Genomic DNA, 26114 nt, shown 5'->3' with positions numbered 1-26114 from the left:
CCTCCCGCGCGGCATCCACGCTCATCGCGGACGCCCTCATTCTGGAGGCCCGGCCTTCCCGAACGGGTATTGTCTGCCTGCAGCCCGGGGCTTGCGACCGGCCCAGAGACCACAGCTTCGAAGGACTGCAGCGCTGTCTTTGAGGCCGTTCAGCTCAAGGCTCTGAATTGTTTTCAGCCGTAAATGAAACTATTAATCCTCTGACATTTACTTTTCTTTCTAAACCTGCAGCTCCGTGAAGGTCAGAGGGTGGGGAGAAACCGCTGCTTGGTGTTCCGTCTCCTGCACGCACCAGCCTTGTCTAGTTCCCTGTTTTTTGTTTGGCTTTCTGGTCACCTAGGAGCATCTGGCTTGACTCTCATAGGAGCCTGAAGGCAGGCGGGGCAGGCGCGGTGCTCCCAGCGCCAGCCCCCAGTGAGCACGGGGCCCCCTTTCTTCTCCCAGCCCCTCTCCCCCCACAGGGGGGCCTCTTTCTCTGCCTGCCCCTCGAGGCCTGGGCTCTGCTGGGACTACCTGGTCAGACACAGGCGCTGCCATTTACACGCTCTGTGACCTCGACTGAACAAGCTCCTTAACCGAAAGTGGGGCTGATCGTCCCTCGTGTTAAAGCATTTAACAGGGTGCCTGGCACACAGTAAGGGCTTAGAAAGCGTTAGCCTTTTAAGGAGCATTTGAATCTTCAAGGAGAAGAAAGCCCAGGACTGGCTACCCATAAAGCTGTGCTAGTTGAAACACTAAGGACATCTAGCCTGTCTTGACACCAATGGGGCCGCAGAGTCCTCATGGCTGCAGCCAAATGAGAGGCCAGAGGCTGGAAAGAGTGAATGAGGGATAGGTGAGCAAGATGGGGCATCGGATGACAGCCGCCGACGACACCGAGCAACGGCGCCTGCCCTGCGTCCAGCAGTGTGGTCTCTGCAGCTTGTGCCAGCGCTGGGAGAACTTGTCCCCCGGAGGAAGTCCCTACAGCCAGGCCCGGACACGCCTGTCGGAAGAAAACCTGTCCCTGACAGGAAATAGATCAAGAGTGGGAAACAGCTGGATTCCCGGAGAGATCAAACGGTTCTTGTGTGTTGCTTCACTCAGAGCTGTTGTCCCTGAACTCTCCAGCTGCTGGTCACCCGGCCTGTTCGTCCCTGGGCTTTCTAGCTCATTCTTTCTACAGTCCTTCCGCTAGGGTTCTGCCCAGCCTCATTTCCGGGCGATGGGGTTACATTTTGTGCCTCGGGGGGATAGTATTCTCATCATAGTCCTGTGGCTGAACCAACCCCCAGGGGGGCCAACTCCTGGCCAAGCAAATTCTCTGTCCCCTTTTACCCTCTCTGTCCCATCCATCCCTTCCCTCCCCTCCTCTGCTGTCTGGTATTTGAAGAACTAAGGATCCTCTTCATAAAGCAGCGACACAAACCTTGACCCCGTCCTCACTGGCCTCTCAGAAGCAGTCCAGAACCATTCTTCCAGAGTTGTTGGGTCTAGTTGTTCCTTTGGCCACAGCTGCTGCTTTGCCACTGAGGCCTAGCCTTCCCCATACTGGGCGGCGGCAGCAGGATTGCCTTCATTTGGTGCGCTGTGTTTTCCAGGTTTCTTAAGCGTGTTCCGTTTGCTCCTCTGTAAAGCTACGCTCCCTAGATGCTGCGTGTGTGCCCCCCGACCTCATGAGCAGGGAGAGCCCGTCCCTGAGTCTCAGTGAGTCTCCCCTGTAAGTGCTGTTTGTGAGCCTGCCTCCCCTTTGGGATTATTAACTGCTGAGCGGTCCACCCATACAACGGGATATGCCGAGGGCCTGGCATGTCATCGGGTCCTCAGTGTTTAAAATCCAGCAGGTCGAATTTTAATGACAATTTCCCTCCTTTCTGCTAACTTTGGGATTTTAGGCAAGTTTGTTTTTGTGTAACCTCCCTGAGCCTCAGTTTCCTCATCTATAAAGTAGGAAGAATGAACACTTGTTCTCTGGGGTTATTTTGAGGGAAAGAGTAAAGCGCTTGGCATAGAGTAGTAATTACTGTTAAAATAGCTCTTTCATTTCTTTTTCTTTTCTTTCTTTTTTTTGGGGGGGGTGGTCAGAACTTCAGGTGTGGCCCAGAGGCTCCTGAGCGCCTTTGTAGCTTAAGAAGCACTTAGGATGCAGGGACTCAGGACTGGTACCCCGCCAGCAGAAACCTAAGGGTCCAGGCTTTACTCTTTGGTAAAGAAGAGAAGCAGCTGGAGCCGGGCCAGAAGGGCAGCCTGTCGCCGGGGTGTGAGCTGAGGGCAGGCTCAGGTGGGGTCAGCTGGCCGTCCACCCAGGGTGTTTGGCCTCCTATGGTGGGAATAGTCACCCAGATACCATCTGAAAGCACGTGAATTCTAACTGCTTGGGAAACAAAACCAAGGCTACAAAGAAACTTTGGAAATGTAAAATGTAGCCTCCATAGAAAGAAAGTGAACTCCGTGAAGAAAACCAATTGTGACAGGGGTAAAAAGGAAAATCAGCTCCAAATGGGATCATGTTTTATTCAAGATTTGTGCTGCCAGTGGGCAAGGCCAGAACTCGGTGACAGGATGGCAAAGTGGGACAACCCAACTTCAAGACTCATCCACTCTGCCACGAAGTGCTTCTCGCTTCACCGAGCTCGGCTCCTGGAGATCTCTAATGGCCCTTGATAGCAAACATAGTTAAAAATTAACAGTCTGACAAAATTAAATATGGATGACAAGCAACCACTGTGGACTTAATCTGACACAGGGTGTTACATGCTTGGGTGCCCTCGACCCAAGTGGCGTCTTGAGTGAATTTCTGGGATGTCTGAGCACATTTCACCTGCCTGTTTGGAAGCAAGAGCCTGGTTTGTGCTTGGGACAGATGGGGAAAGAGTCTAAAAGCCCAAGAGAGAAAATTAACCCTGAAGGCTTATGTTTAATTAAGCCCAGCCTTGATTGGTCTTAGCAGGAGGTACTCACAGGCCTAGGACCTTGCTTTTCAGGTCTAGACCTTGTCGCTGCCTGGGCTCAGACCTCAGCACCATCCCACCATTCAGACTGGGAGATCAGGCGGGGTCACTGGGTTGGGCTGGGGCGTGGCCTTCTCCCCAGCTCTCCGGGTGGGTCACATGGCAAACTTAAACCTTTGAACCGGTTCGTGTAAATCTTGACATTTTGTCTAGGTGATGGCAACTTGTTTAATTGCCCTAGGCAAGGAGTATTAGGTGCTAAACAAGTAGCGTAAAGAATGCTGATTGCATTCGTGTCCTCCTCGTCTGCTAGGAAAGAGTGTGAGGGGGCAGAGGGGACCGATGGGTGTGGACGTTCCTTTAGGGGGTGAGCCTCACGGGCATCATTTCATGAAGTAGAGGAATTCCTCTACTTCTAGATCTCGACAAGGTCTAGACCTTGTTCTTCCAGTTTGGGTGAATGTTTATTAGAAATGGGGAGGATTGCTATTTAAAAGAATCCTATAATTTGTCCCATAAAGAGGATCATCTTGTTTGTATTGCAATTATCACTCCAGTCTATTTGGTGAGTTTGGAGTTTCTTAGACCAGAGACCAGAGTGTGCTTCTGGCTTGGCAGCCCCTCCGCAGCCTGGCAGCCTGCAACGAAGTTTGCCGTGGGCCCTGACATGCCTTACTTGGTCATGCTGCGTAAGAGCGGATCCTTAGAGCTGGAGTCAGTGGGGCAGAGTTGCTTATAATTAAACAGTGTGTGAGTGGCTGGCGGCCAATGGCTCAATGCTGGGAAGGCCCTGGCAGGGTATTCAGGGTTCCTTCTTGGGGACAGTGGTAGAAACCTGCCTAAGAATATCCATGCCTTAAAAAGGAGAGGAAGCTTCGTTCTGACTGTGGTGCTGGGAAATCTGCATTCAGGTACAGCACCTGCATTAGGAAAGGTAAGAATATCGTCACTGCTCCTGATAGATTAGACATCCAGGGTACCAGCTGGTCTGGTGATCTTCTTCCAGCCCTAATTAGTTTTGTTAAGAGCTGGGAACTTGGATGCTGTGTCAGCATGCCTCAGCCTCCTGGATCCACCATATGTCACCACTGGAAGGGGCCTTCCAGACCAGCGTTTCTCAACACTGCTATGTAATTCAAACGATTATGTGATCAGATAAACTTGAGAAACCCAGGATTAAATCAGGTCAAACAGGTTTGTTTAAACTTCTCAGTGCTAATGTGTATCTAGAATCTGCTGAGACGGTGCATTTTTCTCTCAAACGTACTTGACTGCAGAGCGTCTCACTTCTTCTGGACACACTTTTGGAAACCTGTTCAAGAGCAGTGTCTCTCAAACTGGAGCATACATAGATATGCATCATCATCTCCTGGAGGGCTTGTTAAATGCAGGTGCTTGGGCCCTACCGCTACAGTTTCTGCATCTCTGACATATGTCCCAGGTGATGCTGGTGGTCAGGGGACCACACTCTGAGAACCACTGGTCTAGACTTATCCCTTTATTCCACAGAGAAGGAAATTGCTAAACCAAGGGGTATCTGTTAATGGTAGTTGCCGTGAGTTGAGCCAGCTGCCTGGTAAGCACTTCTCATGACTGTTTCTAAAGGCATGTGGGATGATGGGAGTCATCGCTAGTCAGGGATAGTACAATGCAGATGATTACCCTTTCGGTGCTTTACCCTGTGCTCCTCACAAACCACTGTACGAGGGCTAGTGCATCAGGCAGGGCTCCCACCCTGGAGCCCAGTCGGGGTTTCCTGTCCTTGGCAACACTACTGGGGACATGAAGTCTATGTATTTTAATCCTCTGGGCCTTAGTTTCCTCATCTACACGTGGAAGAGGATGGAAATTATCTGTATGGGTTCCTTCTCCTTTCTCTAGCGCTCCACTTTATCTTTGCTCTGGGTCATTTCTTTTTCTGGGTGCCCTCCTGCTCCTGTCTGTCGCCAGTCTGTCCCCAGTCACAGGAGCTGGTACGAGGCTGAGGTGATGGGAGACTTCAGTGTCACCCTTGCAGGGCCACTGCGTTTGAGAGGAGCGTTCCTGAAGCAGTGTCATGGTGGAATCCCAGTGTGGGTCCTGGATAGTGAATCGTGACAGTAATAACTGCCAGCGTTATGAAGCTCTAGTGGAAGGGTCCCAGCGTCTTCTGTGTTGCTTATTCATTTATACGTCACAATTTCTGTGACGTGCTTTGCAGTCTCTGGCACAGAGTAAATAAAGATCAGTGTTAGCTTGGATCGTATGAATGATGTGAGAGGCTCTTGCAGGGATTTCCGAGGCCCCTGGAATTGCATACGAGGTTGTGAGCGTGCGGTTGTGTATGTGTGATTGAGCACACGCGCATTTTTCTGCAGACAGGACCATTGCCTTACAAGGACGGTCAGCTGCGTGGACTTCATCCCTGCTGGATTGTCCCTGGAGCTGGAGTCGGGGAATCATGGGTTTCCCCCGTGTTTGTGACGCATCTAAGTAGCCCCTAGGCAATGGGCAGGAGTGGCCACGAGTGACCTGGGGCCAAAAACCAGAGCAGAAGGGCAGCCTGAGTGGGTGTAAGGATGAACCCTGTTTTCCCAGACAGCGGTGATTAGCACAGAACAGCTTGTTCCCCCGGGGCTGGCTGCCTGAGCGCGGGTTTTTGCCCCGTGAGCTCTGCTGCTCTGTCCTCTGCGGGCCCAGGGACAGTGCTGATGAGAAGTGCGGGCTCGGCCACCTGCGTTCTGAGGAAGTGGCCTCACAGAGCCGACGCAGGCAGGCGCGGTGGTGTCCAGCCGCGGGGCACGAGAGGGATGGATCTCGGGGCCCGTCTACTGCGTGGCCGCCACACCCTCCCTGAGAATCGGCCAGTGGGCCGACTTCACCTCCGCTCGCCTGAGCCCACCTTACCCTGGAGCCCGGGGCTCAGCATCCGCCTGCCCATCACCCGCGGCGGCGGGGCGGCGAGGGGGAGATTGCCAGGCCGTGTGTGCGTGGAGAGGCGCTCAGAGAGGCTGGAGCGGGCGTGCGGGGCGGGAGGGGCTTCACCTGCATCGAAGCGAGGCGCCTGCCAGACACTGCGGCTCTCCCCTCCCCGGGCAGCCCCCGTCCCGTGTCTCCTCTGTGGACCACCAACGCGTCTTGGCCTCCTTGGGCTCAGCGCTCCGGCCCCGCACCCGGGCAGCACCAGCCGTCACCACCGCGCTCCCCCGACCCCGGTGCGCACGGACCCGCCCCCTCCAGTGTGTGCTTAGGTTCCAAGTCCCCACCCCATCCTTTACCACGTGTCTCGGGAAGGCAGCTCCACCGCTGCCCTTTGCTTAGTGAGCAAGTGGATTCAGATGCCCAAAGCCGTAAGCCGTGGGTAGGTATCAGTTTTTTCTTTGAGTCTCTTCCTCCCCTCCCTTCTGCTCTCTCCCCCTCCTCCCCTGTACTCTACTCTCCCTCTCCCTTCCCGGCCTCCTGCCTCCACACGTCCCCTCTTTCTTTCTCTCCCCTTTGTCCTGCCTAACCCCCTAAATTCCCACCGTGACATGTATTTAGCCTACCTGCATGCAGTGTTTTTGGCCCCCGTCCCCTTAATTGCAATGAGTGTTGAAACGACTCTGGCTCTGTCTTAAATGAGCTTCAGTACCAGCTGGTGGCTCCCAAGGAATACAGCTCTGCCCTCTCCCAACGCGGGGACCCCACTTTGGCTGGTAAACTGATTTCTAGTCATATCTGATGTGCTGCCCCAGCGGGTCTCTAAGGCACAGCCGGCCCAGCGGTTTCCCCGAAATGGAGTCCTGGTGTAGGCAGAAGCTGCACGTGCATCATTGGTCCTTTGAAGCCCCCTGAGTAAGTGAGGCCAGACACCTCTACTCCCAGCTGGGACAGAGTGCCCCAATGTGGCCCCTCACCCTGCAGTGACAGCCAGAGGGAAACAGCCACTCTGTGAAGGAGGCCCATGGGGTCGGGTCAAAGGGAACTCGCGCACTTGTGCACGTGGACCAGGGGGAGAGGCCAGGGGTACTACGCGGGCTCTCTCGGGCCCATTCCTAGACAGCCCAGGTTTTGGAATCAAGTTAGAGCTGGTGGAGCCTGAGCCCTGGATTCTGACCCAGCCCCGAGCCCACTGGGCTCTGTGACCATGGTGGACATCATTCAGGAAACCCAGCCCTCAGCTGATTTCCCCACCTGTACAAGTCAGGTAAGAGGAGGCAGAAGGTCTCCATCAATGCCTCAGGCCCCCTGCACCTCTGTATCAGCCAGATTGCTGCTTCATCTGTTTATGCTTTGGAGATGTGAATAAGATGCCATATGAAAAAGGGGTTCTGCTGCAGATTTTATTTCATTAAACTACGGAAGTTGGTTTGCCAGGGTAAAATTCCTCCCAGCGTCACATTCCACTCCAGAAACGTTCTCACGTGAACCGGTTTGGGCCAGACCCAAATAAAGAGCAGACTTCCGCCTGCCATGCTTGGGAGTGTGCCGCCTCCCCCTGCTGGCAGCCTCCCCCTTCGCTGTAATTTGCTCTCCCGCCACCACGCCCAGCACTGCTTCCTGTGTCGCTCACAGGCTGGTGGGGAGGTGGTCCCTCCTCAGTGTAAACAGACGCAGCGGTAAACGGGCATCTCTCGCCTCTGTCCAAAGGCTCAGGGTCAAAACTGACGGTGCCAATAGATGGACATCTGTCAAAGCCGTAGTGCACGTGCCCTTTTGTTTGTTCACATCCTCCTCGTTACAGGATGGGAACATTCTGCCAGTGCACAGAGCGTCACCGTCCATTTGTGTTTGGGGCTGGCCTTTCGTTTTGGAAACCTCATGGGGGAGGTGGGGCGCAGCAGAGTGAGCAGACAGCACGGGGTACCAGACACCCCACAGGGCCGAGGGGCCAGGACCCTTTCTAAAAGAATAGGAGCAGAATCTCAAAAGGCTTCCTGGCCAGACCACTGGCGTGGACGGTGTCGGGAACCATCCCTTCCTTATCAAAGCTGATACGTGTTGCCACGTGCTACTCAGAAAGCCATTAGGCAGCCTGGCCCCCAGCCTAGGTGCCGCTGAGTGAGCATGGAAAAGGGGGCTCGCTGGGCCAGATTTTAGCCCAGCAGTGGCTGTTAGCTGAGAAGGAAGCTGGGAGCGGGGCAGCTGCGGGACCCCGGCTGTTCCGTGAGAGCTTGGTCCTGTGGAGGATTTCTCAGGACGCGGCTCCGATGCTTTTCAGCCCCTGGGGGGAGAGCGGCCCGTGGGCAAGGATGAGTGGGCGCTGCCTGGGGACAGTGAAGGGGGCAGCAGCCCAGCAGGATGCCCTGGGAGGAGTGTGGATGTTCGGGGGGCCAGGGGGAGCCCCGGTTCACACCTTCTCCCCACGTGTCTTTCCAGATGCGCTGGCTCCCTCCCTCCGAGGCTACTTCTCAGGGCTGGAAGTCCCGTCAGTTCTGCTGAATCCCATGTAAGTACTTGGTTTCGATGAGAACTGTGTCCAGTGCCTGGACGAGCCCAGGCCAGAGCAGACGTTTGATAAGTGGGCAGCTGTCATCCTGCCTCAGCGCCCACTCCTGGGCTTGTCCATGCTCGTGAACAGCCACCCAACAAACTCCTCGTGGCCCAGAGAGTTCCGGGGTTTATTTTCCACAGGCAGGTTGCCCTGTTGACCTGAAGTCTCAGTTGGTGGCTCATGTCACCTTCATTTCAATTACCAGGGCAACTGCTGAGTGCAGTTTTCAGTTACGGAAGTTCTTAGCACCGTAAAAGGTCAGCGCTTCCAGAGGGCTCCAGTCCTAGGTCAGAAGGAAGGGCCTCACCAAACAGAAGGATTAGTGTTGGGTGTCAGAGTATCAGAAATCCCACACAAGAGTGTCAGAGGGGCCACTCAACCCACACCCCGACCAGTCAGGATTCTTTCTCTGGCCCTGGTAATAAGTAAGTCAAGGGATGACACTTTTGTGCTTTAAGACATCAACTTCAATAAGTTAGGATTGTACCTTTTCTTCCCCTAAGCTGACATATTTCTGAGTGTGGTCAAAGAGCACTTGTCCTCGGGTATAACCGTGGACAGAGACTTAACATGCTTCTAAGGTCGGACTTAAAAAGACTTTTTACCAAACGATTCTCAGAGCCTTTATAACAATATGAGCATCGTGAATCTTGAAGATTAGGAAACTCTAGGATGCAGTATTTCTCAAACTTATTTGAGACCAGGAAACCCTTTTCTCACAGAATCTTAGGAGACTAATGTTTTACATAGCGCACACCTTGGGAAACCGTGCCCTCACCTCTTATCCAGAATCTAAACCAGGGGCACCTCTACGTATAACCCTTGGACCAGTAGTCACCTGTTAACACTTGTCACTAATCTGTGATTATAGGGGAAAAACCAGGATTCTTTCCTTAAAGCTACTTGTATTTGTCCCTTATTCTGAAATTATGTTCTTCTCTGTGTGTTAAAGTACCCTTTTAAAATGAAATGGTAATGTTAGTGACAGTTGTATTTTAAATGTCCTTTCTTAGAAAGATGAAGTCAGCCATCCATGGTAGACACCTAAAATGTTCTTTAAAATGTTTTACTATTTTGTGAAATCTTAGTTTGCTATTTAAGGGTGACTTTTTTCTCCCTGAAAATATAAATTTTAAGCTTTTTGAGGTATATTCTGGAGTCCCTTTAAGTCCAGAATTTCCTAAGTCCATGCTCCATATCCATATGCCCATAATTAATTTTTAAATTTAATTTATATACCCCCAGCCATTGTTTCTTTGTTCCGAAAAGCCTTAGGCATTTGTTGTGTGGGAATCTTCTCCGTTAGTGGATGGCACTGGTCCAGTGCTGTCATGTTATAAAGCTCCAGAAGGCACTGTTCCCAGGTACCTCTCTGTGACAGTGTTTATCTCTTAGTTTTCAGAGGCTGGTAGGTATTCACCTTGAGGTGTCTAGGATAAGAAAACCAGAAATTCTGAAGCTCATGAAAGAGTTCATGGGGTGAAATGCAGATCTGGCATTTTTTGCATAAGCTGATATTTGAGGAAATGAATGAAATCGGAGGTGAGGTCGGTGGGACAGAACCTGGAGGCTCTCCTGGATGCAAGGGGTCAGCTTGTTGGGAGTGAAGAGTGACCAGGAGCTGAAGCGGCACGGCGCCCGGGGAGGGCAGTGTTGAGCTGCCTGGTCTGCAGCGTCAAATGCTGTAGGAAAGCTGAGCAAGATTTTGGCAGTTCCAGCTGGCAAAAGATGGTGGTGGCATAGGGCCCAAGGAAAGAGAAGGCAGGATTGGTAAGCAGTCGAAGAGATCTAGCTCCATTCCCCAGAGATCTAGAGGCAGCGTGGCTACCAGAGAAGGGCCAGCAGTTGCTCCCCACTCCCCTGGAAGTATGGCTTCGGAAACACTGTAGGATCTGCATAAAGATGTAATGTCTCCTATGGGTGCATCATTGTGCTGAGATAAACTTGGGCCATGGGCCAGGCTCCTTCCTTGGAGTCTGAAGGGAGTGGGGGAGAGGAGGTGGCTCGGGAGGAGGAGCGATCACTGCACTCAATACACTGCACTTGGGGTTGGGACTGCAGACTCCCATCCCGCCTGGAGTTAGACCAGCTCAGTATGGCTCCGTTACCCAGGCTCCTTCTCGTCTCTTGGATCAAGTCCTTTCCAAGACAGCTAATAATCCAGGCTGTGTAATCTTAAGGAAACGTAAGTTAGAACTGAAAACAGTGGTGCTGATGAAATAACAAACATTTTAGAGCAAAATGAGTCTCTAGAAAAGGGCAAGTGAGGGGTAAGTGCCACCCGTGGAACCACTGGCCCACATGGCCTTCCTGTACTCATTGGAAGGGGCTTTCTTCCCCCCCCCCCCCACCCTGGAAAGATAGCACCAGAATAGGGGCAGGAGTGACATCTGGTATCAGACATAAGGACCTGTATGCAGACTGGCGTCACTTGTGATGTGTGGAACGTCGGGGCTGCCTCCTTCTGGATCCTGAACATTCCAGGCCTGTTCTCCCAGAGGTCCTTCAGGGATTTTTAATTGACCCACTCTGAGCGCTTATTTCTAAAGGGAAATCAGTGACTAGACTAGAAAAGTAAACAAGCTCTTTATTCTTTAAATAAACGTGTGTTATCTATCTACTAGCTATAAAAATGTGTGAAACTAGGCCTGTGCCCCTGAAGAGCTTCAGTTCTAAGGGGCAAGAGCCATGGACACACATTTTAAAGAGAAAGGAGAATTATTGCCCAGGATGCTCGAGAGAGAGGAGCACTCCAAAGGGGGTGGGTGTGCGTGTGGACCGCCATCAGCGGCATAAGTAAGACCACCAGAAGGGTGGTCGTTAGAGGGGTGGGTGTTACTGATGATTTAATTTGTTCAACATCTTGCTTGACAGATGGTGTTTAGTCTGGTTGCAACGTGTGCACATCACTACAGAGTTTTGCTAATGGTTCAGCCATGTGGCCGAGAACCCCAGAAAACATAATAACGATTGGCAGTGATCAATTTCCCAGATGGGTTGAGGACAGAAAAGCACGAGCAAGTCTGTAGTCGCTCCTTACAAGGAATAAGGGTTACGCAGTTTTCCTGGTTGGGTATCCAAATGTAGTTAAATAAATCAGAAAAAAGGGGGGAGAAAGAATTAGAGTTGGAGTGGATGTGGGAGGGTGTTCTTAAAGAACTCATGAAATTTCCCTGGCCGGGGACCAAGACCACAGCATAGAAATTATAAGCACGTGTAGTTACAGCCTCACCGAATTAAAGGAGAACATGGCAAGGGATAAGAATTTGAACCTGTTTGTTCCTTTTGTTTAGTTTTGGGGAGGAATGGCCTAGTCTGTCCTTGGCTGTGAGCACCAGTGCCTTGGGGATGCGGCCGTGATCCGGAGAGCCCCGGCTGCTGGGTGTCCAGGCAGAGCTTAGAGCTTCGCAGGGTGGGAAAGGCAGAGTCTGCGTGGAAGCCCAGACAGCTGCTGGCGCTCCATGCGGCCACCCCCTGCCTTCCCCCTAGAAGAGGCCCCAGGGTCATTCCCTTTCCTTCTGCGAACCAAGGTCTTTCGGTCACATGTAAGTCCATTGACACAATACATATTCAGTGACCATCTGCAGGATATAAGGTAACTGTTCTGGGTGTTGCATATACAACAGTGGACAGAAGCAGACAAAACCCTTGACTTGGTGGAGCTGACATTCTGTAACAGGGAGAAGAAGAGTAATAAAATACTAAAATAAACACAGTAGGTCAGGTGGTGAGAAGGGCTAATGGAAAAATGCAAATCAAGGAAAGAGGGCAAATGTGAGGGGTCAGCAGGTGCTTCCTTGCACACGGGAGCAGAGATGAAAGCTCTCCCAGATTTATATGGGGTTCTTTTTTCAGAACAGACCTCACTTTACTCAAGTTTAGAGAACAGTTTAACTTCTCTGTTCCTCCTCTTCTTCCCTCCCTTTTGCTACATCCACGTGAACAGGCTTGAGCTGGGTGGGGCTTGAAGGCAGTGCTGGCAGAACGTGCGCCGGCGGCCCGAGTGGATGAGCCCTTCCCTGAGAGGGGTCTCCACGTGCCCTGGTTCTGATTACCCCACCCTGAGCCCTGGGGTCTGTTTTGCTTGCTGTGTGAGTCAGAAAGTAGGGACGGGCCTGAGAACCTGCCTCCTGCCAGGCCCCGGGGTGGTGGCGTCCCTTCCAGCTTTCTGCTGACCACCTCCTAGCACCTGCCGAGCCGCGTGCCACCCAAGACGGTTGTGACAGCCCAGTGCAGTCAGCTGTAGCTCCCCCTGCACCCGTGGTCTATTCTGCGAGTCTGGCTGGGACACGGAGGCCCCTGAGCACGTGCACCAGGGAGCTGCCTGCCCGGCCCCTGGAGGAAGGTCACAGATCGCTGCCGCACGTTAAGATCAGGGCATTGAGCCTCGGCGTCTCCGCGGTCGCAGGGCAGGGCCACCTGCAGGAGCCGACCGTCCACTGCCATCCGCTCTCTGCATGGCTGAAAGGAGAGGTTCAGAAGGCCGGCGTGCTCACCGTAAAGTTAAAGGTGAACGCGTTGGGACTCCCCTCTGGTGTTTTGTGTTCTCTGGGGAGTCCTCTCCCGGGGTCTCTGCAAAGCAGACTCTGGCCCAAGTGCTCTCTCTGCCCACCCGGTGAGCCCGGTGTGCGGACAAGTGTTGTTGATGCAGTAACTGGAGAGAGCGGCTTGCTGATAAAACCCTGGGCTCCCAGAACCCGGGCCAAGAAGCCAGGGTCCCAGGACTCCTAAACCAACAGTCCTCAGTCCTCCCGACTCGCTCCAGCCCAGGGGCTGAGAGGAATCTGGTCATCAGTGTGATTTCCTAAACGACAGGCATCCTAAAAAGGCAGCCTTGGTCTGGCCGCCCCAGGAGGCACCCTGGGTCTGCAGGCACGCCCTCCCTCCCTCCTTGCCTGTGCCCGGCAAGTGTGGACACAGCCGGGGAAACTTGGGTCAGGTGATAGGTTTTGTTTCCAGGGGTGAACATTGATTTTTCTGTCCTCAACCCAACTTTTACCAGGAGACTAGAATCACATCTACTCATCTTCAATGTTTTTATAGTGAAATTCTGGGGAAAACTTTTTTTTTTCCTGACTCTGAGAAGAGAGATGCCCTGGGAAGGCGGTCTTTCCTTCAGCCTGCCGCCTCACCCCGGAGGCCGTCTGAGCGCAGGGCATGGTCTCCCTGCAGCACCCCGGGGCAGCTTTCCACAGCACGTCGGCACTCCTGCCCACAAAGCCCTGTGCGCCGGAAGCAGGCTCTCTGTCCCGGGAAGGAGAGCAGCGCTGAAGACTTGAGGAACGCTAGCGGGGAATCGGGCACCGGTGTCCCTGTGCTGGGCGAAGGCCTGCCTTCCTCAGCACCAGGAATTCTTGATGAAGCCAGCCAGCTCGGAGGCAGCCATGCCTGCAGGAAGAATATTAAAAATGTGTTGCCCACTGAGTGTCTGCCTCTTCCTGTCTCAGAATTCTCAGACACTGGGAATAGCAGGGTATGTTCACAGGTGTTAGCTTTTGGGTTTTGTTTCCTAGTAGGTGCTCGGAGCAAAGTCGAGTTCATTGGTGCACGTGACAGCACAGGGTTCTCCTGGAGAGTTGCTCCTGTGGCCTTGGGCTGACCAGAGTTGCCCCTGGGGTCTGGGGCGGCCCCTGGAGTTGGTTAGGTTTCGGGCTCCTCTCGGGGGGCCTCAGATCCCGTGCCTTTCCTCTGTCCAGTCCTGGGGGACGTGTGTGCAGAGGCCCTGCCTGTCTGCCCCCGGGGGGCTTATGCCCTGGTGCTCCTGGGGGCACGCCTTTCCCCAGGTGCCCTCCCCACTGGGCTTGCTGCCAGCGAGTCCCTGGGAGCCACCCTCTGCTGCCGGGCACCCCGGCCCCCGAGAGCCTCCTCCCGCTGGCTGCGCCTCGTCCTCGGGCTCAGCAGTGGAGGCCTTTGGCGCTGGTGCCTTTGCCTCGCAGCTCTCTGCCCTCGGGACAGGCCCGGGGAAGCCGGCAGCGGGGTGGCTGTCACCGCGGGTGTTAACGGCTGATCTCTTTCTCCACCTCAGGTTCCAGGTGTGTGATGGTGGCTGCAGTCTGTCTTGTGGGTGTTGACGCAGTCTTCAAGTGGCTACTGTTCTCGAGCTCTTCTACAAAACTGGCGCGCGCTGGTGAGTTCCAAAGTCAGAGACGGAACGGTTCCCCCCACGCAGCAGCGTGTCCCGGGCAGGGCAGGGCCACGTGGAGCGGTGCAGCCGGGACCATCACGCCAGCACCCCCTGTGGGTGGGGCCCCTCCGGGGGCCGCGCTGGGCGCCCTGGGTTGAGGCCTGCTGGCGTGGGTGCTCGGGGTCAGCGTGCGCTCGTCTCCTCCAGCTGCCGCCTGCTGGGGGAGAGTCGTCCCAGGGCAGCAGGTGAGCTCTGCGGGCTCCCAGAGCGCGGCACCCAGTGCTCGGTCCTCACAGCCCTGCTGCGTGAGGCCGTCAACACCTCTCAGCCAGCAGCAGCCGGGTACGAGGTAGTCCATCAAAGGGAACATATGTATGAATGAAGTTTTTCCCTTTAAGCCCTAAGCCTTTTCTTCTTTTAATTAACCATTTTGGTGGACATCTTCAGATGTAGTATGTATATTCCTTTTGATCTGTTAGTCCAGTTGTACTGAATGTAGTGCAGTCCTTTCTGGATGACTTGGAGACATTCTGATGAGCCTCTTCAGAAACAGGGCGATTGCCCCTGGGCATGACAGAATTATAACGGGGTCTACCTGGACTCCTCTGAACTGCGGGGCTTTTCTAGGGGTGAAGATGTTGGTGATGTGTCCGTCTTCTCCGTCGCCACCAGCTGTCACTGCTCCGTTCTTTCACTCCTAGCAGTAAGCGTGGTCTCAGGACCGTCGTGCAGCAGGGTTCCGGGAGGCGACCTGCCTGCTGGGCACCGCGTGTGGGGCTTCCAGCCTCTTTGGAAAGCTTGACCTAGAACAGCAGGAATGCCAGGGGCAGGCCAGCAGCAGTTATGTCCCAGCCCAAATAAGGTGGCAGATTTCATCCCTGCGAGGGGCCTATAAAGAAAAGATGAGTCATAGAGAGAACAAGATTCCTGCTAAGGGCAGAGAACCGGGCAGTTGGGCCTAGGAGGTCATTACCACATTTGGGGCATAAGTAATCTCGTGCTCAGAAGACCACCTCAGTGCCCCCGAGAGGCGCGCGTAGTGGGCGCGTGCAGCCTGCCCACCCTGCCTGCGTGGGGACCCGGCATCAGGCACTTGGGGTCTTTTTTCCCACTGATGTCTGTTTCTCACACTAACCAAACTGACCAGCGGGTAAAGATTTTTCCACGTCACACAGGGCAGCCAAGAGATATCCCACTAGTTCTACAGCCTTCTAATCGATCAGGTTTTCCTTTTCTCATGGCCCTTAACAGAAGTGCCCACAGTATTCTTACGGATATTACCACTCAGTAAAACTGTTTAAAAAGATAAGATTTTGCTTTGCTTTCTCTCCTCTGGGGAAATTTAAGGACCAATTAGAAGCCACCCATACAATTTTTTTAGAAGGTTAGAGGAGGGGTTTTTTTGTTTTGTTTTTTTTAGTGCAGTAAATCAGCCCAGATCTCAGTAATTCGGGCACAAGCAGATGAGCCCCATCAGGAAGCAGCAGCAGCTGGAGCGTGTGGTGACTCTGCAGACAGTGGAAGGGCCTGGTGACAAGGGGGAGGAGAACCGGGGCTTGGTCCTGGGTGGGCAGCTGAGCCTGAGAGAGTGGCGGTGGCCCGCGTGGATGGGGTCTTCAGCACTGGCCGTGTTCACGGTGGGGCTTACCAGTCCCAGGCCGCCCATCGGTTACAAGAGTGTGGAGGAGGCTTTCCCCTCCCCAGCTCTGAACTCAGACAGCACTGCAGAGATAGGCCTGGCCTGTGAGGAGGGAGGATCTCTGGCCCCAAGGGCGGGCCTCCTGAGGCTAAGGGCTGGCGTCCACCCAGGGCCACAGCGGGGGCGGCCAGCGTGAGCTCGTTTCCATGGCCAGTGGTGCACTGGTGCAGGGGATGCGTCTTTAGAATAGGGCGGAGTTTCTAACCACAGAGGACTGTTCCCTGGAGACTCTATAGACTGTGAACCTTTTAAAATGTTAACTAGTCTGTTACAAATTAGTATCAGCATTTGATTTTTTAAAAGTCAAGCTGACAGGTATAAAATGAAAACTAAACCACTCTTACTAAAAACCTTAGTCATATGATGTTGGGATTTGGATGGAAGGGAATATTTCTTACCTTTTAGTAAAAATGAATAAACGTTAGAAAAACTCTTGGGGAAGGAATCATTAGTAAATAGGTCAAGTATACATACAGATGGATTGGGGGAAGACAGAAAGAGGATTTTCTTCTTGCTGGGAGAAAACGCTCACAAGGCGCTTGGATCAACACACTCTAACTTACCAACCTACCAAGCTGCCTCAGGGAAGAGCAGCCTCTCCTGTGGGTCTCGGCATTGGTCACCCCCCGACGCCACCAGGGCAGCCGGCACCATGACCCATACACATCGGCAGCTGTCCCCGAGCACTGAGGGACACGCAGTGATCTCCATCAAGGACAGCTGAAATGAACTGGTTTAGAATCGTGTAATATTCCTTAAGACACAGGGAGACATTCTCCATTGTCTTCAAATTGAGACAGTTGTGACCTGCTTCAGACAAGATTTTATACACATTTTCTTCCCTTGTTTATCCCATCACATGCATGTCATAGTTGACCCCCTTTCCGGAAAGGTTCTGTGAGGAGAGTCTGCTCTGTAAACAGAGCCTGACTCTCTCCCACCCCCCATGGTGCTCTGTGTTCCCGGATGTCTTTGCTTTCTGTTTAAAATGTCCTTGTTAATACATTCCAAGGTTTGAACTCCGTTCCTAGCTAAACCCCTTTCCTTGTTTACAGGGATTGAAATAGCCACATTTTGACCTTCTATTCAGTCTGGAACATCTATGGCAATGCGGACGCATTCTTTTCCCATGTGAGAATTGCATTTACCCAACACAGTTATGGAAAAGCGGAAAAGCTCGGGAAACTTATCGACTCTCACCCCTTTCTTTGTTTCTTCCCTCCCTGTTCTTTTTCACTTCAAAAGATCCGACTTTCTATGCAGCCTAGATTAACCGGCCCCGTCCATCTTTCTTCCTGCTCAGGGGCCCAGGAAGGGGACAGAGTACCCTGAGGTCGGGTGTGTTGCTTATCGCCTCGGAAAGCTGGGGGCGCCTTCCCACTCCCCGCATCCGCTTTCTGTAGAGGCCCTGTCGTGCCCGGTGTGCGGAGCCCCACGTGGCCCAGGCGCAGCCTCCTGGCTCTCAGCCTAGCCTGGGGCCACGTCCCATTCATGGCCCATCGTTCCCGTTTCATTTGTCCTAGAGTCCAGGTGTCTGCATTTTTGCTACATGCAAGTGACTGTGTCTGGAGTAGAGGATGGTGGAGACGGTCTCAGGGAGGGAAGTAATCCTTGTGAAAGCCAAGTTAGTGGCCTGGACCGTGAGAGCTCCGGCCAGGAGCTGAGAAAGCCCTGCAGCCTGAAGGGGTCAGGAAAGGCTGGAGGAAGTGGGGCTTAAACTGAGTTTTGAAAGACAGTAGGGTTTGTATATGTGGAACATACACTAACAGAAGCGGGGGACGTAAGAATGACTGTGTGGTCTTGTGGAAAGTGGATTTTGATCAAGGTTTTGAGGGTCTTGGGGAGGCAGCGGAGGTCTGAGCGAGGTAGCGGGAGGTGCTTTAGGAATTGTCACCTTACTGCCCAAAGCAAAATGAATGAAGAGTCTAGTGGAAACACGTACCAGGAGAGGCGAACCAAGCTGGTGAGGGTGGTCAGAGTGACCTGAGAGTGCAGGGCGTGTCTGGGAACGCAGCCGTGTGGAGGCCAAGTGGTGAGTCCCGGTAGAGACGCGTTGCCTTTGAGGTCCTGGCAGAAGCGCCCAGGGCAGAGCTGATGGGAATGGGGAGAACCGCCCGGGAGCTGGCGGTGGAACCGGAAAGAGGCCGGAGCTGGCAACGTGCACTTGCCCGAAGGTGGCCTTTGAGCACCCGAGAAGCAAGCAGACCTAGACCAGGCAGGCCCTGCCTCACCCAGACAGGGGCTGGAAGAGACTGCAGCGGCTTCGTCCTTCCTAAACTAGTGGGCGCCCCCGGGGAAGGTTCCTCTGCTCGCACAGTCCCTGAAGGCCGTCGGCCGCTTTCAAGGGCGGCCCTCTCCAAGCCCGTGCTCTGCGAGAGGCCCCTCAGGTTCCCAGAGCCCACGGGCTGCCCGCTGCTGTCCCCTGTGAGTTGTTCCGAAGTGGGAACTGCTGTTAGGCACTGGTTTCCTGGAATCGACGACATCCGCGGCTTGGGTTGCTGGCATGGGGTCAAGTTTGGAATGACGGGGGACTTGTCATTCCAGGCCTGACAAGCCAAGACTGTGGAGGAAGGAAGCCGGCCTTGTCTCCGGGTCCCCAAAGCTGGTTTCCCTCCTCTGTGGACGGACAGAGACCGGCAGGTGGGGGAGGCCCCTTTGGCAGCCAGAGGGCCGCAGATCAGATGCTCGTGGGGACTGAGGCTCGTGAGTTCATTAGAGAACGTCAGCTGCTACAGCACCAGAGACCAGGCCTGGCCCTGTGACCCCCATAACGCTGGGCACATGCATTCCTACCACCCACCCGGGCCTGCTTCAGGCCGTGCACACCTGGGCTGGATCGGGGGTCCTGGTGCCCCACCCCCTGCTGAGTAGAAATCAGGCGGGAGAAGAGATGTAGCTTTCACGAGGGGGGTCCTTCTGCTGGCCCTGCTGAGTGTCACAGTACGTGTGACCTGCACCAAAGATGGGGTGTGAAGGGTCCTGGCCTGCTTCGATTCCTCCGGCTTTGAGTGAGTCTGGGGGGCTGATCCCCACCACTGTGCTGGGCACCAGGGGAAGCAAAGGAATTTTCCTGAAGGAGGTGACCTCCTCCTGCTGGACAAATCCTGTTCCAGAGAACTCAGAGAAACTGAAGGGAGGACGCGGGGACGGGGCTCCCAGAGCTCGAGTTAGGAGCACTTCTAAACCAAAGGGGACACTCGTTATCCTCTCTATAATCGTAACTAAATGATGGGCGAGGACTAATTTAATAGTTACAACAAGCTGAAGAGACAGGTAAAGTGTTAACCTACCTTCAGAGAAGAGGTTCGGGTTGTCCAGATCCCTACTCTCAGAGAGCAGTGTCCTAGCTTCTCCCCATGGAGTTTTCCGTGAGCCACAGGTCTGTGGTTATTATATTCGGTCTTCTGACTTGTGGCTCATTATTTTTACCCATTTGTACTGTCACCCAGAAACTGGGCTCTGACAAGATATATTGGGTCATAGTTTAGGTCCAGCTGGCACTGGACGGGTCTGGGTGGGAGAGGAGTGCTCAGTACGATCGTCCAGTGTGCTGTGTGTGAGAGTTTAACTCAGGGCAGTAGAGGGGTTGTTAACAGCAAGGACAGCCTCCTGCCACCTACAGAATTCTAGTAGTATATGTGCTGATTACTTCTACGTCCACCTTTCCTGCAGTCACAGATTTATGTGAGTCTGACCTGTTGGTAAGATGGCAAGAAAACAAGGGACTGGGGAGTTGGAGAGATGAAAGTAAAAATGAGTGACAGAATAAGAGTAGGGCACCTACAATGCAGCCTTCACGTTAAGTGAGTAAATGCAGACACAAAGAAGCTGAGAAGTGTTTAAGAAACGCCTGGGACCAGGGTCTGCCAGGGACAAAGTCTAGATGATCGTCTGAAGGCCCTTTATTCTGCCACGAAGCAAAACAAATATGAGTGCTTCCGTGCAACTGCAGGGGAGGGAGGGCTTGAAAAGATTATTCTAGTAAGAGAAAGATAAACAGAAATTAAATACCCACTCCCCGTGTTTGTAAAGCGAGACCACTGAGCGTCTGGCTTGTGAGTGGTCTGCATCTGGAGGGTCAGTGAGGATATTCCGTGTTTACAGAGAGGTGTACACATGCGCCGTCGTAGGAAATCACCAGGAGTCTCTGAGCCATGGCTTCTATCCACTCGTGTCCCCAAACAGCTGCGCAGCTCAGAGGAAGGACTGCGCGCTTGTGAGACCCGCTGCCCTTACACGCTTGCTTTCTGTTTCAGGCTGGAACCCGCCCAGTTTTGGTCCCTTCAAGACTCTGCCACAGCCTCTATCACACATCTGTTTTTCTCGAAGAAAAAAAATACAATAAAAATGTTTTACTCTTTTACACTGTATAATTGTAAGAAATAGTGTGTGTTATTTGTGAACGCATGGTCTGCCATTTCTGTACAGTTTGGAGATATTTTCGAATGAAACATAAAAGATGTCAACGATAAAATCAAGAGAGTGAGTATTTTTATACCAAACATTTTAAGTATGACAGGATGGATGATCTTACACTGGGTTGGATCACAGATTTTGTGCTTGACTTTTGAATGCTTGTAATTTAAAATATCTATTTTTTTTCCTTTAAAAGAAGCTGCATGTTTAAGGCATGTTTTTAAATATTATCAAAATTTCCAGAATCATATGGTGAATGTATAGAAATCTGTTTACCTGGCCTGAGTCCAGGGTCCATGAGTAACGCGGCATTAGATGTTTGTTGTTAGAACCGCTAGTGCAGTGCTCGGGGTTTACTCCCAGGTCTAGTAGGACACCCTGCAAGACAATCAAAGCCTCCAGGAGCTTCTGTCTTAACGGCGGCAGGTTCCCAGCTGGGCAAAGCAGCCTTTCCTTGGTGCACATTCCTCACCAGAGTGCACCCTTAGAAAAGCCCGGCAGCTCCAGAGGTGACTATACATAAATTGTGGGCCAAGTGTTGGGTTTTGCCGTTTTCTTATGTTTTTCTTCTACCAGCACGCTCCTGTGCGCGCCCAGCTGACGCGCGACTCCCCAGTGAACGTGCTGAGTCTAAGGGGAAGCCTTGGCCCGGAGGCCAGCCCTGACCCAGGAGGCAGCCGCCTTTGCCCGGCCCACCAGGCTGCAGTGGGCAGCTCCCATCTCCCAAGTGATTTTGCAAAACATGGGTAGAACTGAGCTGGTGTTCCTGAGCCTTGGCAGCAGCAGGCCAGACACACCACTTAAAATGTGATCTTGAATCCCACGTGCTCACCGTGACACTACCTGCCCCATCGGCCCAGGGGGAGGTGCGCAACCAGTGGCGTCTGGAATGAGTACTCGTCAGCTTGCTTCAAGACTCCGTCAAAGCCAGAGAGTCGGTCTTGCGTGGTAAGCTGACACTTCCAGGGTGTGTGACAGCTCACTCTCCCCCTTGTTGGAGAAGAGCCGGGTGCAAGAATATATTGACCTAAGAATTTTTAACTGCTGATATAGCTACACATGACCACAAGCTTTCTTACCGGTCTGCTCACGTTGTGCTGAAGACTTCGATGTTTTAATGACTAATATACATGGTTGGTGTCAGATTTTCTAGTTTCATTATTTTCCATTAGAAGTAAAGCGATCAAGAAGCGTTTAAAGGCCGTCACAAAAAAAGCAGAAGGAGCCAGGGGTGAGGGGCGCTCACCCTCCGATAAGTGGCAGGAAGGAAGGTCCCTGCCACACCCAAGCCTGCTTAGGCCTTCAGCGCCGCCTCGTTCGTGGTGACAGCTCTGCACTCTCGTTTCTAAGGAAAACAGCAACTTCCACACAGTCTATTATGCTTTTATAAACTGTTTAAAGGTACTTTTCTATTGTCATTTTTAAGAATAAAGTGCTAATTCCAGCTGTCACACCACTGCTTGGCATATTCCTTTTTGTAAGACCAACCCAGTGCATCCACACTGCAGACCAGGGAGCGGCGTTTTTGCTCCCATTTTCAGGTCCGGACAGAGCTAAGCACTGGCCCTTGAGCCCAGGACAGAGGGGCTAAGGGAAGAAAGGGGCAGGGATGGGAGGGCCTGGACAACCCATGCAAAGGCTCTACTGGGGGCGCCTGCTAACTGACGGACGCGGCGGCCTTGACCAGAGCCTCCCGACCCACAGGAGGGTCGCAGGGGAGATTCACACGCCTTTCGTGATGCCTTTTACTGCACTCAGCAGACCCCACATCCTCCTCAGGCTACAAAGCTTTAGCTCAGGCCTATCTGAAATCTGTATTTGCGGTTTTCTACTGACTTGGAGTAAGAAATATTAAGTGAGAAGCCAGGCCTTGATAGCCAAGACCATAAAGTGCTTTATATAAATATATTCTCACCAACTCCTGTTCCCCCAAAAGGCGGAGGGGGCCATAGCGCTCAATTCCAACTAATGGCAACCACCACGAGCAACTAACTATTAGTCTCGCTGGGCACTGATGTTATTGGTTCTGTGGTTTGGATCTCACGTTCTTTTTACAGAGAAGACCAGCCACCAAAAGTGGGTCCCAGTCACAGCCTTCCAGTACCCTGGAGCCAGGGATGAAGGCAGAAAACGACCACACAGCTCTGCCGCCCAGCCCAGGCTCTGCAGGCCACATCTGACATGGCTCCGGGATCATGGCTCTGGGACAGGCTTGATGGTGTGCTTTGCCTTCGGCCCATCTGGGACCTGCCAACTCCAAGGCACCAGAGACGGGCCAGGCAGCCTAGGGATTGAGGGCGCCTCCCCCGGAAGGGCCGAACACAGTCACTGCCATAGGTTTTTGCACAAAGGGCCTTGGAATGGATGAGTGAGTGCCTGGGTCACCACCGCTGTGCAAGTGACAAGTCTGGACAGTACCTACCTGTCTAGCGTGAGCTCCAGACACAACCCCACTTGAACATTTGAACACCAGCTTCATTTTGTGTCACTCCACTGAGCACAAACACTGGAATTGGGAATTTGCGATAAGCAAAGGGCAGGTCTGTCTGCGTACTTCTGCGCATAATGTCCCAGTCTGTAGAATCCAGCAAGATGATAACTAAGCCGCCCGCTGTTACCAAGTAAACCCTCCATCGGGAGGGAAGATGTGCCGCGTAGAACCAGGACTCATGTCACAAAACCGGCGAAATTACGTACTGTGCTTTCTACCTCTATAACAAAATTACAAATTAAAGGAATCTGGAAAAGAGCCTTAAAACTTGCAAAATGAAAGTTACAGTATAATCAGTCATACATACAGGCTTCAAATTCCCAGTACCTGAATACACGTCCAGACCTACTTTCACAGGAGAAGAAGCATGGCCGGACACCCCAAGAACTCTTGGTGTCTGTGTCACGGTGACATACAGAAATCAACTAGCTATTTCTGAGTGCTTTGGGCAAGGCATGCTTAGCTCAAGGAATACAAGCAGACTTCCTACTGTATCCCCCATCTATCACTGGGACGTCCAACTGTTAGGTGAAAAGTGCATTCTTACCCAGTGTGAAGAGAGTTTTCAGCACGCAGTTGCTTGCTCTCTCACTCTTCCAGTGTCACCCCCGTTCTATCACACCTCCTCATGACATCAAACAACTGGACAACATTCTGAGAAGGCAGAAGAGTATGTTACTAGTGATGTGTTATCTGAAATGTTGGTCCTCAAAACGCCTACACCGACAAACTCGTGACTGTGACGCTGAAAAACCATACGGAGTCAGCTAACGGATAAGGCCCTCTAGACAGGAGAACACTTAACTGCCACAGTGAGGCTCTGGCTACTGCTGCAGAACGTCCTGGATGGTGTCCAACTCCCCCAGACTGGCCTGGCTCTAACCACCCCAAGCCCCCAGATGCCAATATGCCGTGAGAAACCTTCCTCAGGTGCTGCTTCACCAGGGCTTCCCCAGTACAAACCATACTTCCCTGCTTTATGAGGGGGAAAGGGCCCTGTGCCCACGAACCGTAACAACATGCCCATAACTCAAGACCCAGGGAAGCCTTCCGCTCCCCACTGCTCACACCCATCTCTCACTTGAAGTGAAACTCTCTCACCGTGCTAATTAACAATAAGTTAGGGCTTCCCTGGTGGTGCAGTGGTTGAGAATCTGCCTGCCAATGCAGGGGACACGGGTTCGAGCCCTGGTCTGGGAAGATCCCACATGCCGCAGAGCAACTAGGCCCGTGAGCCACAACTTCTGAGCCTGCACGTCTGGAGCCTGTGCTCCGCAACAAGAGAGGCTGTGATAGTGAGAGGCCCGCGCACCGCGATGAAGAGTGGCCCCCGCTCGCGGCAACTAGAGAAAGCCCTCGCACAGAAACGAAGACCCAACACAGCCAAAAATAATAAATAAATAAAAATTTTTAAAAATTAGAAATTTAATTAGGCTAGATTAAATTAAACCCAAACTTCTCTTCTGAGCAAAAAGACACACCTACATGGAACAGGAAATGATGCTCAGGTTAAAATATTTACCTGGACAAAAGAGCACTTTTCCCCTAACACTAGAACACAGAAAAGTCCAAAATCTCATGACAGTCAAGTGCAAGGTAAACCTGACTTTGGTGTTTCTGAAGCTGATCCTGCCAAGGTCAGGCTATGATTTACAGCAGTCTCTCCTATTAGTATCCTTCTGTGTTTTTACTTATTTTTTAAAAAAATTAAGGTAAGTCTGCACTGAACATCCTTTAACCCCTGCAAAGTTCTGGGTGGCTGAAAGTCACTGGGTTCTCACAGGGTCTTGAGACCGCATGGTTTGAGTCACAGGAAGGTGCTGGCCCATCTCCAAACCAGGAGAGCTGGACAAGTGCTACAGGCCTAACTGTCCAAAGGGCCCATGGCAGCAGCCTTGCCACTTCGCCTGAGAGCACCAGCACATCTCTAACGGAAATCCCATTATGAAGGAAAATGTGCTTTTGCTTTTTGAACTGTGGCCAGAAGGAAGGTCGACAGCACAATGCCAGGGCCTATTCTAGCTCTGTGTTTCCAAAGTGCTCATTCAACATGACGCTCACAGGACAGGGACAGGGGTTCCAAAGTCCAGTTCATCTGAGAAGTGGTTTCCAAGAGGTCCTTGGGCCTCCCCACAGAACATCTAAGTCTCTCAGAACAAGCCCAAAAAACACACCCGAGGAGAGGATGGACTGTCCTACGTGAAGCCCCGAGGGCAGCAATATATGATACAGGTCATCGCGCTGTCTCCACACACAGCACCCCAGCCTCGCTACACAGCAACAGTGCTGGACCCAGCTTAAGAACAGTCAATAAAACCTTAAAAAAACCAAAATCATCTTCCCCATAAATAAATCGTTTTTGCAAGTAAAAACAGTAGCTAGAAGGAAGAGGGGACACCAAGTCTCATTTTCTATGCCTCAGAAAACCACTGTTAGCCGATACGAACTGGGGAACTTATAAATCCAAATGCCCTATTCCCACATCCAAAACGTTTTTTCTGCTAGTGACTTCAATCAGCTCACAAAAGAACCAAGGGCTGTATGTCTGCAGTGCCCTTGCTACAAACAATGGAACGGGAAGTAGCTGCACTGCCTTCTCCCTGAGACTCTGCTCCACACGTATCAAGTGCTCCTCCGTCCCCCGAGTCCCACCATCATCTCGCCACACTTACAGGATGTAACAGCAACAGTCAAATGTCATTTTTTATACTTTTGGGCTCAAATCTATTTCTTTTAGCTATCCCCTAAAAGCCTCGGCTTATGGTGATGAATTATAGATCAAATGCACTACATACTGTCTTAAACTTTTAACACACCAAGACACGCCCATTCCAACTTCCTTCTGTTAAACAGGCCACAGACCCAGCAGAAACGGGCAGAGGTGAGAACGTGACTTTGACTTTAACTTGAATTTCTGGTGGATATGTTTCTAGGTGCCCAGAAGAACTGGTAAAGAACTTCTTTCTTTTTATTACAACCCTCAAACACAAATGGGTTCCTAT

At 52.4% G+C, this 26114-nt stretch overlaps 1 protein-coding gene across 2 annotated transcripts in view; it reads left to right on the top strand.

Annotated features, from left to right (window-relative positions):
* RBPMS (RNA binding protein, mRNA processing factor) overlaps positions 1–22077 on the top strand; it is a 191749-nt gene extending 169672 nt beyond the window's left edge. For both annotated transcript variants that reach the window (XM_057537487.1, XM_057537486.1), the window contains 2 exons: positions 8268–14509; positions 20462–22077. In XM_057537487.1, the coding sequence (XP_057393470.1) occupies positions 8268–8341 (74 nt within the window). In that variant the 3' untranslated portion in view covers positions 8342–14509; positions 20462–22077. The remainder of the gene's footprint in view (positions 1–8267; positions 14510–20461) is intronic.
* Positions 22078–26114: the final 4037 nt, after the last annotated feature.

This window comes from Balaenoptera acutorostrata, chromosome 21 (genome assembly GCF_949987535.1).
Source record: "Balaenoptera acutorostrata chromosome 21, mBalAcu1.1, whole genome shotgun sequence".
Classification (NCBI taxonomy): Eukaryota; Metazoa; Chordata; class Mammalia; order Artiodactyla; family Balaenopteridae; genus Balaenoptera; species Balaenoptera acutorostrata.
This window is presented reverse-complemented; position numbering and strand designations above follow the sequence as displayed.